This window comes from Oryctolagus cuniculus, chromosome 20 (genome assembly GCF_051225735.1).
Source record: "Oryctolagus cuniculus isolate XC-2025 breed Fujian yellow rabbit chromosome 20, ASM5122573v1, whole genome shotgun sequence".
Classification (NCBI taxonomy): Eukaryota; Metazoa; Chordata; class Mammalia; order Lagomorpha; family Leporidae; genus Oryctolagus; species Oryctolagus cuniculus.
In genome coordinates this window covers 25,979,939-25,994,333 of record NC_142886.1, presented here as the reverse complement: position 1 = coordinate 25,994,333, position 14,395 = coordinate 25,979,939, and the positions used below count along the sequence as shown (strand labels likewise).

General features: G+C 56.6%; 1 protein-coding gene across 4 annotated transcripts in view; it reads right to left on the bottom strand.

Annotated features, from left to right (window-relative positions):
• The window catches only part of JDP2 (Jun dimerization protein 2), a 41,269-nt gene that overhangs the window by 22,983 nt on the left and 3,891 nt on the right, over nucleotides 1–14,395 (bottom strand). For all 4 annotated transcript variants that reach the window (XM_089322396.1, XM_051826215.3, XM_051826217.3 and 1 more), the window contains exon 2: nucleotides 8,778–9,001. In XM_089322396.1, coding sequence (XP_089178522.1) covers nucleotides 8,778–8,978 — 201 coding nt within the window. In that variant the 5' untranslated portion in view covers nucleotides 8,979–9,001. The remainder of the gene's footprint in view (nucleotides 1–8,777; nucleotides 9,002–14,395) is intronic.

Below are 14,395 nucleotides of genomic sequence, written 5' to 3'. Positions count from 1 at the left end.
AAGGGGAAGAAAATCGCCCCTCACAGCCCAGGGCTCCCTCACTGCTGCGGGCCTAAAAGAGGGTTTTAATAACCACGGCTGCCGATTCTGGAGCACCGCTGGGGGATTTGCATGCCTTATCCCTTTTAATCCTCCCATCCTCCTGGGAGCCAGGAATTATTCTTTCCTATTTTTGTAACAGCTCTGTTGAGATCAAATCCACCTGTACCGTGCAGTTCACCCCCTAAAGTGTCCAGCTCCGCTTATATGCACACTTGTACAACCACAACCACAATCAATTTTAGAACGTCACTGCCAAAGGAATCTTCCCACCCCTCAGCTGTCACTCCCCATCCCACCCATCTCCCTAGGCAACCAGGGGACCCCTCCTACTCGCTGCCTCTCTGTAGGTTTGCCTGTTTTGGACATTTCATACCCAAGGAATCACACAACACCGGGTCCTGTATGACTGGCTCCTTTTTCCCTAATATTCGTTTATTTATTTGGGGGAAGAGGAGAGAGAGGGAGAGAGAGAGAGCGAGAGCGAGCTTGCACCCAGTGGCTCACTCCCCAGATGCCTCACTGACTCCCACAATGACCTCAGCTGAAGCCAACCAGGATATCAATCCAGGTCTCCCACGGGGATGGCTGGCACCCAATGACTTAAGCCATCACCTGCCGCGTCAGCAGGAGGCTGGCGTCAGGAGCCAGAGCTGGGAACCAAAACAGGTGTGGGCTGTGGGCTGTGGGCATCCTAAATCACCAGGCTGACCGCTCGCCCTCAGTTTACTTTCTACTCCTCATCTGCCCTCTACGCTCAGGTTCTCGGACCTCGTCCGCTGCTCAGCCTCCTCCCCAGCTCTCCGGCCAGGGCAGCGCTGGTGCACGGCCGTGCTTCCGGCCTCTGTCGGTCACTCACCTCACTGCAGCAGCATCTCGAGACGGAGCCCCCTTCCACAGTGACCAGGACCTGGGGACTCCCGTTTGGGGCACCCCTCCGCCCCCTGCCGGGCAGCTCGCGGCCTCCAGCATGTTCGTGGAGTCCCTGGGACCTGAGGGTCTTACATCTGAAACATGCTTTGGCTTTCACCCTGTGAGCTCACATCGGAGGGACAACGCTTCAACTTCCTTCTCCCTTCTTGCTGACCAGTGTGAATTTTCCACGGAAGTAAAACTCCTCCAGCTACCCATGTCCACACGACCTTCGTCCAAGGGAGGAAGCGCAAGCTCCACGCCTAGTGACTACACCAGCACGGCGTCGGGCTTTGGTACTTGGCTTCCAAAGAGCCAAGGGCTTTCACTGGGGGTCAGAGGACCAGGCGTTGGGGGCAGAGGCCGGGGGGAGTCAGCCACCCTGAGCACGCACCTGTTCTGGGCTGGGCAGCGTGAGGCCCTGCAGCCATCCGGCAGAGCACAGGCCGAGAGCTCCACATCCAGCCTTCTGGGGTGGCTGCACCCAGAAGAGGCCCCGGCCCTCGCTCCAGCACCTCCTCACCGGCCTGCCGCCGTCCCAGTGTCCCGCTAGGTCTCAGGCTCCAACCCCAGGCCGTATCGCCTGGTGCGTTTGGACACAGCAGAGGGCACAGGGCACTGAATGGCTCCACAGTCGTCCAGCCAGATGAGCCTCACCCAAGAGAGGACTCAGTTTCCCCACTGAGCCCACACTGCCACAGGGTCTGGGGACACCAGAAGAGTAAGACGATGAGTCCTGACCAGAGAGGCCACCTCATAGGGCTGCCGAAACACTGCTGGTTGCTGGGTTTCGGCAATGACCGTAACACACAGGAGACAAGATAAGGGGTCACACGAGGCAGCCCAGGGAAAACAGAAGGTAGAAGAGCCGTCCCACTCACAGCTTGCGATGATAACAGAAAGCCTGGCTGCATCCAAACAAGAAGGTCTGCTTGCTTCTCTGAGACCCAGGCCACGGGCCCAACATGTGGACAGGGCCAGTGTGCTCAGGGGGGCTGATCCACCATGCATGGACTCAGGCCTCACACAGGCAGTGCACAGAGACGGCGCCCTGGAGTAAGGGCATCTCACTCAGCCTTGCAGTAAAACACCACAAACTTGGTTTCCTCGCCCAAAGACGAAGGACCAGCTGGCTTGCCCGAGGTCCCTACTGGGAATAAGGGACACAGCCAGACTCTGACCCCAGAAGCTTGAACCCAAGCCCAGAGCTCTGCCCAGGCCCCAGCAACAGCCCTCCTCGGCTCCCAAGACACCACAGCACCTGCAAACACTCAGGTACCTACCAAGTCCAAGGGCAAAGGGCCCTCCAGGAAATGAAAGCCCAAGGAACAAGTGTTTGAATCAATGACACAAACCAACTCACCTCATCAACGTATTTGGAATCGTATCTTGCATTTGTGTGTTTTGTTAAGCGCCAGGCGTCACGCGAAAGTGTCACCTGCATTCACTCATTTAATTGTCAGAGCAACTCGAAGAGGCAGCGACGATTAGAGCCCCATTTAAAATGGGGCATCGGAGAGCAAGCCACGAGCTCCCTGAGCTTGGCAGAGGAGTCTGACCTGCCAAGACCATGACGGACCCACCGGAGCAGGCCTTGCTCAGCCCAGGGGTGGAGCTGCCCGTGCCCCACATCTGTGAGCCCAGGTGAAATCCCAGCTCTGGCTCCTGACTCAAGCTTCTTACCGGAGGCGGCAGTGATGATGCAAGTCCTACCACCCGGGTGGGAGACCTGGGCTGAGCGCCTGGCTCCCAGCCTTAGTCCCCCTGAGACGCGGCAGGCCTCTGGGGAGCTTTCTCTCTCTCTCTTTCTCTCTTTCTCTCTCTCCCTCTGCCTCTCAAATAAGCAAATATAAATAAGTAAAAATATACAGAACCAGTCACATCCCCACCACCCCCCCTCCATGGAACCCCATGCGAGGCCAGCAGAGGGTGTAACTGATCTAGGATTTTAAATGAAAGCTTTAGAACTGTGAACGCCCAGGGCACGGTATCAAAGACGACTCCACAAATGTTAAACACAAACCCAGCGGCCTCAATGACCCCTCATTATGCCTCAAATTTATTTGTTTAAAAAAGGGGGTGGGGTGAGGTGTGGGGAGGGGGCAGAGAGGCATTGTGGTGCAGCAGAGCCCACATCCCATCTCCAAGTGTCGGATGATCCAGGCTCAGCTACTCCACTTCCAAGCCAGCTTCCTGCTGATGGATGCATCGTGGGAGGCAGCCGATGAGTCCCTGCTACTCATGTGGGGGCCCAGATGGAATTCCTGGCTGCTGACTTTGGCCTGGGCACAGTCCTGGCTGTTGCAAATATCTGGAGAGTGAACCAGCTGATAGAAGATGGATCTCTCTCTCTCTCTCCCCTCTCCCTCTCTGTCATTCTTTCAAACAAACAAACAATCTTTTAAAAAACGAAATGCTACCAGCTTTTAAAAGCTGTGCTAACCAAGTGAGAGAACTAAAGTGGAAACTCAGGATTTCAAAGATGAGTTGGGAGATTTTGTTCCAAGAAAGAGCAGATTGGATGTCTCCGCCAAACAAGTTTGAGACGAAAAAAGCATCTGAGTCAGGGGGAAGAAAGCCAGCTCCGTTCCAAACAGCCACAAATTAAAAACCCATTATGCAAGGCCTGCTAAAAAATGTCAGCGAGCTGCCTTTCCATTTCAGAGCACAACGACCCAAGCACGGGGGCCGGCCCCGGACACAGCACGTTAAGACGCTCACACCCTGCATCACAGTGAGGGCAGGGGTTCAGTCCCAGCCTGGGCTCCCAACTCCAGCCTCCTGCTCACGGGTCCTCTGCGGGCAGCAGCGGTGGCTCGACTCATTGGATTCCTGCCACCACACGGGCACCTGGATTGATCCTCAGCCCAGCTGTGACGCGGTCGGGTCCTGGCTGTTGCGGGAATTTGGAGAGGGAACCAACACCAGAAGGGGCCTCTCCTTTCCTGTTTCCCTTTCTCTCTGTTCCTCTGCCCCTCAGATAAATCGAAAAACAAAAGCAAAACAACAGGTATCCTTAGGCCAAAATTGTCCAGGCACATCAGCTGGTTTGGGGCAACTTTTTATGTAACAGTTACATTGGTTTCTTTCATGAACAAATGACTCCAGGAAGAACACCTGTGGCTAAGAAAGAATGCACTTTCCAGGCCACTGTGTGGTCCACGGAGTTCAAGCCACGTTTCATCCAAAGAGGGCCATTCTCGGAACGTTCTACAGGGGCCCTGGAGTGGCTGGGAAAGACCCACTGCGAAACTGACAACCAGCTGTCACCTCTCCTGCTCTGAAAATGACAGGGACACGCATCCACTCAGCAGGTGGAACACGGGCAGGACCAAGTGGCGAGGGTGGTCCCTGGGGGGATTGCGCACCCCGTCCCTGGGGGGGAAGCCACAGGATTTCTCCTGACAGGGGTCAGAGGGCCCCAGGAGAAGTCCTGACAGCTGTCTTGTTCCCAAATGCATCTGAGGCATCTCCAAGCCCACCGAATGCACAGACACCCTGGCCCCCACCCTCAGAGAGGCTGATTCCAGGGCCTGGGCTGTGGGGCGGGGGCTGGAAGGTGGTACCTTTAGGAAGCTTCTCGAGCTGTTTTCCTGATCAGTCAAGTTTAGGAACAGCTGGTCTGATGTTCACTGTGCTCTTGTCTTGTCTGCCTGAAGTTGCTTACAGTCAGAAATGAAAGAACCCGTGAACAACGCCTGGAGGTAAGACCTGGGAGACAGAACTCCACTTGCCAAGTGGCACGGCTAACCGTGTTCAAAGCCACAAGCACGAGACACCGAACACGGAGAAATGCATCTGCCCTTGGGACCTACACTACGGGACACAGACTCACAGACTGTGACGCAGACAGCAGGAAGGGGCTGAGGGTGAGGCAGTAGGGAGTAGTGGGGCCTGAGGAGAAGGAACGTCATGCTGACGCCCGCCTGCAGCGTGCGCTGCTCACCTCCCGTCTCTCCTTGCGTAGGAGGGCGTGGGCCTCATTTTTTAAAAAGAAACCAGGCTTTTAAATATAGCAGTTCATTCAATTAAAGAAAAGAAGAAGGAAGAAAAAGAAAACCACACTGCTGACGGCCAAACAGGATTCATCTGGCGGCTGACTCCCGCGCCTGGAATGACAGTTGGCGACCTGTCTCCTAGAAGGGCGGCCGGCCCAGGCAGCCCTTGACCTGTGGAGAGCCCTCCAGGACGCTGCAGAGTAGCCCAGGGTGGGGGAGGGGTCCCATGGGGCAGGTTTCAGCCTCTGCCTCCTGCCTCTCCCAACTGCACATTCCAGGCCTCGAGGCAGGGTGTGGCCACTAGCTGCTGCCACAGTCACAGCTCAGAAGACTTGGAAAGGAGAAAACTTCAGGCCATCGGGGCCTGGCTGGTGCAGGGGAGGGAAAGGGGACAGCAAGGCTCTAAAAATCCCAAACCCAGAGAATGAGCAGTCCCGCCACTGTCCATGCATTGGTGGACATTGCTTCATTTCTTTTTCTTTCTTTCTTTTTCTTTCTTTCTTTCTTTCTTTCTTTCTTTTTTTTTTTTTTTTTTTTTTTTGGACAGGCAGAGTGGACAGTGAGAGAGACAGAGAAAGGTCTTCCTTTACCGTTGGTTCACCCTCCAATGGCCACTGAGGCCGGCACACTGCGGCCGGTGCACCGCGCTGATCTGAAGCCAGGAGCCAGGTGCTTCTCCTGGTCTCCCATGCGGGTGCAGGACCCAAGCACTTGGACCATCCTCCACTGCACTCCCGGGCCACAGCAGAGAGCTGGCCTGGAAGAGGGGCAACTGGGACAGAATCCAGCACCCTGACCGGGACTTGAACCTGGTGTGGCAGCGCCGCAGGCGGAGGATTGGCCTAGTGAGCCGTGGCGCTGGCTACACATTGCTTCATTTCTAATACAGACCACTACGCGACCTTGTATTGTACACGAATTGGCTTATTTTGGGGATGCCCTCACTATAATATACAGCTCCCGAGAGAACGGGGACCTGGGCTACTTGGTTCACAGCTCATTTCCACCACAGTGCCTGGCACACAGTAGGTGCTTAACAATTATCAGTGAAACGAATGGTCTGCAGGCACACAGCTGGCACTAGCACAGGATCTGTTAACTGGATAATAATAACATCAGCACAAAGCACTCTGTAATCCATAAAACCTGCTGTTGCACTTGATTCTTCCACTTTTCTTTTACCGATCTGCCTGGTGCATTTGGACATGGCCCAGGAGACCGCCGGCCTCTGCAGAGCCAAGCTCCAGCGGCTGGGCCCACGCACCCTCCGGGGCCAGCAGAACTGTCCAGCTCAGTGCTGACCTGGGCCGTGTCATGGAAATGACCACATAGCCCGGTTCAATCCACTTCCCCAGCCCCGTGGAACCCTGCTGAGAAGCTGGGGAGGGATGGACAGACAGCACGGGAGGCATCAGCTTAGAGCTGTGGCTCATTTCCCATCTGGTGACCTGGGACTCCCTTGGCCGTAATGTGAGGACCTGGACAACGGGAATAATGGCTTCCTAGGGCTCCTGTGTGAGACAAGCAGGGGGCATGGCCTATGCCCAGCTCTGTGCCTGCTGCGTAGCTCAGCACCACCACCACCACCACCACCACCACCACCATCCAGACACTGGTGCCGCCCTTCCCAGCAGCTCGAGCCAAGTGACTGACCTACCACGGAATAACCTGGTTACCAGGAGTGGGTAAGGAGCTCCAGGGCCAGGTCCATAGGCAGTGTTTAATAGACGTGGGCAGCTATCTGATTGTTACTCAGGAGACTATTTCCTGTCCAAAGTGCCCACGGGAACAGATCTGCGAAACACAGGCTCCTCGGCTGCAGGTCTGTTTCCCGAAGCCCCTTGGTTTTGTTGCTCCGAGAATGAACTCACCGCCCCCCGCCCCATCCCCACCCCTCCTGGATCTGACCTGGCAGCGTCTAGAAGCATTTGGAGGTCGGCTCTCAGCGCAGAGCTGGAGCTCTGGGCTCCATCTGCCCGTGCACCCCCGCAGTGCTGCGAGCTGACAGCGAGCGACGAGAGGACATGCAAATCCACCCTAAAAACGGCGTGTTATTTTCACGGCCTGGCTGGTGCATGTCTGTGGGAGCCTGCTGAGGACAGCGCGTCACCGTTAGGTACAGGGCACATGTCACCAATTTGGGGCTGGCTGTGAAATGTAAAAATACCCAACCCCAAGAAAGGCTTTTTCCAAAAAAAAAAAAAAAAAAAAAGAAAGAAAGAAAAAGAAAACTTTTCCCGTGCTTTTTTGTGCACTCAGCCCTGAGGCCAATCCCAGCTGGGCCAGTCCTTGCCCTTGGCTCTGCACCAATCCCAGGCATAGCTCAGCTACTGGCCTTCCAGGGCAGCCATACCGAGCCATGGCCCGGAGACCGATGTCAAGTCAGGGGTCCAGGAAGGCAGGGCTAGCAGAGCGCCGAAAGACAGGTGCCTCCCCAAGGAAAGCAGAAGGTGAGCGAGGCCGGGACGTGCCATCAGCCAGGGCAGGACGTGCCGTCGGCCACATGACCGTTACAGGGCCCATTCGGAGGCGCGCAGCCGCGGCACCTCTCCTCTGCAACGCCAGTCTTCAGCAGGTGTCCATGGTAGCGCACCTAATCCAGGTGTCTCCAGTGCAAGGGCTACCAGCTGGTGGAGCCGAATGCGGGCAGCTGGCAGTCACCAAAACAGAGCCCAGAGCGGAAGAAGGAAATGCCGGGGCCGGCGGCCAGCTGGAGCGAGGAAACAGCGATAGCCGTGTGACCAGACTCCCATCCTTTACAATGAAAATGTCAAGCAAAATGTCGGCTCACGTTTATTTTAAAACACCGCGCAGGCCAAGCAAAACACACCTAAGTTCTAGCCCCAGCCCACTAACAGCCACTGCACCACCCACGGCCAAGCCCCCGCTGTCCTGTGGGGGAGGGACACGGGGGGCAGTTGCATATCTCCTGCAGGTCCCAAACCCCTTTCTACTTTCCCTCCTCCAGACCTCCAGGTGCCAGATGAGCCCCCCTCCAGGCCCACCCTTGCCTGGGAACGCTCCCTGCAGGCCGAGGGCCACCCCGCACCAGCACCGCATGCTCCGCCCCTTCCTGGCCCTCCAGCCTCCTCCCCTCTGCCACCCTGGCTCCTTTGCCCTTCCAGACTCTGATCAATGGCCCTGCTGGGGGCCTTGTGGGGCTGGGGGCACCGCGCTGATACCTGGTCCTGCTGGGGACAGCTGCCTCTCGCCAGGCCCCATGGGAAAAGCTGCAATTGAGGCTTAGGAGAACAGCAGGTGCAAGGGACCCGAGGAAGTGAGTTCTGTGCGTGGGTCTTCCATAAACCCGGTCGCAGACTGTCAGCGCAGGCTGACTGAGGCCTGTCCAGCTTGGGCAGCTGCTCGGGAGGCCGTACCACCCTTCTTCCAAGGGCCAAGAGGGGCGGCGGAACGGCATGACCAAGGATAACAATTTTTAAAGATAACACAACACTGGCGTGCCCTGGTCCATTCTTCAAAACAGGTGCATATTTCCATCAACTCCCTGGCTGCCAGGACGCCGTTATACATTGCCATTATCATCATCCCCACTCTTTCTCCTCCCTTTAAAGAACCAGAGGCAGCCGAACCTCCTGCCCCAGCCCAGGGCCTCTCAAACTTAGAACGTCCTAATGTCGTTAAAATGCAGATTCGGGTTCAGCAGATCTGGGTGGGGCCTGAGAGTCTTCATTTCTGCCAAGCCCCAGGGAGGCCCACATGCCACTGGTCCCGGCACCACTTTGAGGAGCAGCGAGGCTAAGGTCACGGGACACGCTCAGGGCCAGCCCCAGGGCTCTCCCCTGCACCCCTTCCCCCGCCTGGGCTCACCTCACTTTTCACAGGTTGGGGCCTCTTGCCCAGTTTCACCTCCAGGAAGTGCAAGGGCGCGATCATGGCCCCGATGTTGCGGATGTCGGCGTATTTCAGCTCCTCCACGGTCAGAGCCGAGCCGGGCAGTCCAGTCAGGGGGCCGAGCCCTGGCAGAGAGCCCGCGGTCACGGAAGGGTCGGGAATCTGCCCGGGCATCATAGCAGCAGAAGCGGCAGGCCAGCCTGGGGGGGAGGGGGGGGCGGAGAAAGCGGCATCGGTCATCTGCAGGGAAGGGGGCTGCTCGCGCGGCTTCAGCCCCAGGTCTCCCTCCTGGCACCAACATCCCCCTGCATCCTCTCCCCTCCCAGCCGCTCTTCCTGCCCTTCAGCCCTTCCTGTCATAGAGGAAAACCTGATCAATTCATTCACACCAAGGTCATCCCTTGCACTGCCAGGGGTGTCTGCCTTTAAAAAAAAATAGAAGACAGTGACGCTCAACCCCATTGCTGGCGACATTTACTCACTCGGCCTCTGCTGCGCCAGGCCCTGCGGTGAGCCCCCCTCCCCCCATCAGCACTCTGAGGCTGGGCCGGAGCCCCCCCACTCAGGAAGAAGATGACCCGCTCAAGGGCAGGCACACAGTCAAAACCGGTGTGGCGCTGGGGCTGCCTCGGAAGAGGCGGAATTCTAACAGCGGCATCTCAAGCACCTTTGCACCTGTTTAAGAGGGAGCTATTTTTAATCTGGCATGGTGCCTCCCCTCAAATCACACATCCCATTCTGCACACTTGTGAAGACACCCTGAATACAAGATGAAGCAAACTTAAGTTAGAAGCGTGTGTGTGTGTGTGTCTGCTATCTACGCAGCAAAGGAGGTGGAATTAATTAGCATGTGCTTTCCCAGTGGAACCTAGGACCAGAAAATTCCTCCAAGGTCTTCTCACTCTCAGAGCAAACACATATCTGAGCCGCGCCAGATGCAAGCAGTTCAGAGGGGAAGAGAGACTCGGGCAGGAAAGAAGACGTAAGTTAGACAGGCCAACACCAGTGCGATGCTTATTCTTTCTTTCTTTGACTTGGGGAAGCTCGCAGGCAACAATGGCCCGCCCAAGGCTCAAATGTCAGTGAGGACAGCTCATCCACCAAAAAGCCCGGACTCACCCAGGCCCTCGAGGGGCTCCTGCCCAACTGGCCGCTCACTAAGCACCTGCTGTGAGCCAGCAGGCACCGGGGAGGTCGGATTCAAGAAGTCTTAGTGTCTTAGTCGCATTTTAGTGCACAGCTGTCCATGGATTCCAGTCCTGTACAGGCAATTGTCTCTCCTTCCCACCTGTGTGCACAGGGCCACCCATGGAAACCTCCCCTATCTCACTTATCCTGAGGGAAGACTGTTCGCCCATCCCCCATCTCCACCCGTCTCTTTTCTTATAGAGACGCACAGGGGAGCTTCAGCAAGTCATGGCGAATCTGCACCATCGTGTCATCCCATTTCTCCTCCCACTTTTTGAAGCTGCCACACTGGCCTTCTGTGTCAAGGAGCTCCTGTGCTCCAGGGGCCATGTCGTCTCCGGCTCTCTCCCCTCACCCCAGAGGGGCCCTGGACCGTGAGCCACAGCCACCGGCCCCTACTCAGGCTCCCAGGTCTAACATGCAAGAGGCGAGGCACATCAAATGCAGGCCACACTCTCCGTCTCCATCTCACTTGAAAAGGTGACGTTTGGTTCCCTCTCTGAGTCCCTTGTCACTTTCTTAACAGGCTCTGCGCTCCAAGGGGCAAAGCACACGAGCACAAAGACCTCCACTGGACTCTGTCTGTTTAAAGATGTGGAACGGGCAGGGAGCCGCCACCTGGTCCTCCACACACCTACGGCGTCTGTCCACCAAGCTCCAAGCCAAGGCAGCATCTGGTGCTCCTGGGCTCCTTCATCTGGGCTCCACCCACTCGGCTCCCACATCCGGTCCCCTCAGCCCCTCCACCCCACCCCACATCCTTTCTCCCCACCCCGACTCCTTGGCACCCAGTGGTCCCTGGGCCCTCTCAGAGCAGGACCTGAGGCTCACTCGTCCAAACCACTAACTCGCTCAAGGTCACGCAGCTGGAAAGCACCAGGGCCAGGAGTAGACTCCCGGTCCCTGGAGCCTGGGACCATGGCTCTCTGGCCCTGCCCTTTCTGTGTCCCTTAGGCATCAGTGCCTTCAGCAGCGGGAATGACCTCCTCCCCGGCTGCCAGACACCTACACTGTGCAGAGGGCTCTGCTTCCCAGAGCCCCAGGCTGAGGTCGCTTCCAGATAACCCCACAGCAGCTAAACAAAGGGGGTGGAGACCAGACACAGAGGTGGCCCCAGAGACCTCTCATTTGTGGGAGTTCAACGCACTGGGGTCCCAGGTCAGTGAGAGGGCCACTCCTGCTGCCCGCCTCAGCTGGGCTGTCACCGCGGGGAGGGGGTGCAGACTGCCCCCCAGAAGACCACCCCAGGTCTGCCCAAGACCCCCCTGTCTGCCCAGCGCTCCTCCAGGAAACTGGGACAAGGACTCGTTCCTGTGGGCACAACGGCGCCTGGGCCAGGCCATGTGGCCACCAGGTAAGCAAGGGGATTTCAGGGGTGCAGTCATGGCTGGCGGGGCGTCACCCAGGTAACCCCAGTGCCTAGCACCATTTTTGGCACTGAAGGGCAGTCTAGAACACTTGCCTGGGGTAGGTGTTTAGCCTAGCAGCTAAGACGCCGGTTGGGATGCCTGGGTTTGGTTCCTGGCTCCAGCTCCTGACTCCAGCTTTCTGCTAGTGTGCACCCTGGGAAGGCAGCAGCTGATGGCTCCAGTACTCAAGTCTCTGCCACCCACGTGGGAGACCTGGATTGAGTTCCTGGCTTCAGCCTCCCTCCCACCCCCGCGGCCACTGCAGGCATTTGGGGGAATGAACTAGAGGATGACTCTGTCTCTCTGCCTCTCAAATAAATAAATAAATAAATGGTTTCTGAAAGATAAGTACTTATTGAAGTAATAAATAAATGAGTGAGAGTGCAGATGATAACGACTTCACAGAACAGCAAAATTCAGCGTGTGTGGGAGGTAAACTCTCTCTGGAAGCCAAGATGCTCACTGTCAGCTCCTAATTTCACCTCTAGGCTCTTCGTTCCCACAGTAGATCCCAGAAAAGTACTCTAGAGGCTCCCGTGAACCTCCCTGCCGAAGGCAAGCCCGGGAGATGGAAGCCAGAACCCAGCGTGCTCCAGGAATGGTAGGCTGGGCATGCAGCTTCTGTTTATTTTCATACAGATGGTATAAACGAGACACATCAGCGTCATAAATGAGCCCAAACACAAAGAATTCTCTGCTACCGTGGAACCCCCAGGAGGGGCAGCCACCCCCTGGGGATTCCCACCATTCTTGTTCCTCTGTGACCCTGTGGCCAGGATAAGCCTCCCCCAGGGGACCAGGCACCAGGCTCTCCTTGGTGGAAGCAACCCTCCCCCCCAGCCCACCCCTTTTCCTCCCTCGCTGCTGCTCAGATACAAGCCACAGAGTCCTCAACGCATAGCATTCCTAGGAGACAACCCCAGCAGCTGACACTCGCGGTGAGAAGTCATCTAACCCCTGGCGGGCGGGGGCTGAGCGGCCGAGCAGCTGCCTCTCAGAGCTGGAGCCTCATTAACTGCAAGGAGCTGGCTGGCAATCTAAGGCTGGGAGGCCACTTTGGTGATTTGAGAAATAAAACAATTTGATGTGATTCGTGGATCTATAAAAAAAGGGGGTGGCGGTGGCCAGGAGCCAGCGGCAGCCAGGAGGAACTTAACACTTGCAGGAAGACACGGGACAGATGACAAGCAGTGGACTCATCTCCCAGCCCAGTCATTCCACATGGAAACAACTGACCAGGAAAAGGAGAACTGACGACAGGCTAAGCGCTGGAAACCCCAGGGCCCAGGAGGTCTGAGAGGCAGACAAGCGCCCTCCGTGTCTCCGTCCGGCCCTGTGCGCTGGCACAGCAGCCATGTCGGGAAATGGGGCTTGGGCTTCCAGAATCCAGAATGACTCTGGCAATTTGGGGCTCTGACCAGGAACAATGAAGGACAGCTGGGGAATGCACAAGGGACAGGTCAGGCACGAATAAGAAAGAAACAGCTCCGAAGGTCACAGCGGACCCTAAGCCGCTGCTGAGCTTAAGATTATGGGTGACTTGAGGCAGCTCCACAAAGCCAGCTGGGTGACAACAGGGGCCAGGCGGGAGGAAGCACTTGAAGAAGAGGCCTGGTACCCAGATCTCTTCCGCTCTGACTTCCCTGGGGAGCTGCACTGGGCACAAAATGTGTCCAGGCCAGAAATGCCCGCAGGAGAGGGCAGCACGGATATTCATTTCAGCCCTAGTGAGAAAAGCCAGAGGTGATAAGCAAACTTTGTCCCTGGGCTTTTCTGCTCTTATTTACTCTATGTAAAGCTGTAAAAAGCCTTAAACCCTTTTTTGTTGCTTGGAAAGAGCTATCTTTATTACAAAGGGCCCATTACTGGGCTGGTGTCAAGGTGCAGCAGGTTAAGTCACAGCCTGTGACACCAGCATCCTGTATGATCCTGGGTTCAAGTCCCGGCTCCTCCACTTCCAAGCCAGCTCTCTGCTAATGCACCTGGGTAAAGCAGCAGAAGATGACCCGAGTGCTTGGGCCCCTGCTACCTGGGAAGACTCAGAGGGAGTTCCAGGCTCCTGGCTCAGTCCTGGCCATTATGGCCATTTGGGGAAGATCTCTTTCTCTGTGTGTCTCTCCCTCTCTCTGTAACTCTCAATTTCAAATAAATCTTAAAAAAAAAAAAAAAGAAATTGCCCAATATTCAGTATTTTTTTCCAGAGAGGCAAAAACAGGTTTTTTTTTTTTTTTAAAAAAAAAAAAGGTCAAAAGAAATAGGATCTGCATCTCGAACTTCCTGTCCGTAGAAACGAAGGCTTAAGGGAGGCGCTCTGAGAAGAGCTGCCCTCCAGGGAAGCAGCTGGCCTGGGCTGGCATCGGGAGCCCGGAACGGGGGTGTGCTAAGGCTCAGGGTGGAGGTGAGGGCAGGTTGGAGTTGACAAGAGCAAGCCCCAGTAGCAAGAACTGGGGTCAGAAGTCAAGGGCACGGAGCCAGGAACTGAGCATCAGCACCAAGGAGGGCTGAGAAACAGCGGGGGAGGACCTCCAGGAGGCAAGCGGCTGCAGGGGCAGGAGTCCACGGAGTGAGCAGAAAGGTGGCAGGCCAGTGGCCACAGGGTATGGGACCCGTCACCGCGAGGCTTGCAGAATGAACAGCAGACCTCTGGCTGGCGCTAAGGAGTCATCTGGGACTGCCTCTCTGCTGGGAGGTCAGTGATGCAGGTCCACCAGCTTTCCAAGCACAAGGAGATCAGGCGGCAAGGAGCAAAGGGGCAGGGGGAGCTGCAAGCCGCAGAATGAGGACCAGGCCCCTGCAGGTGCTGGCCCAGCTCTGCAGGCGGGGCACCTGGGGAGGCTTCAGAGCCAGACCCCAGCCATGTGGCCCGGGGCAAGTTCCCTAACCTCTCTGCACCTCCCTATTCTCAGCTCTAAGGCGAGAACAGTGTTACTTGCCCGCTAAGGCTGCCAAGAGATTCAATTAGCTAAGACTTGGAAAGTACCTGGAATTGCACCTGCAC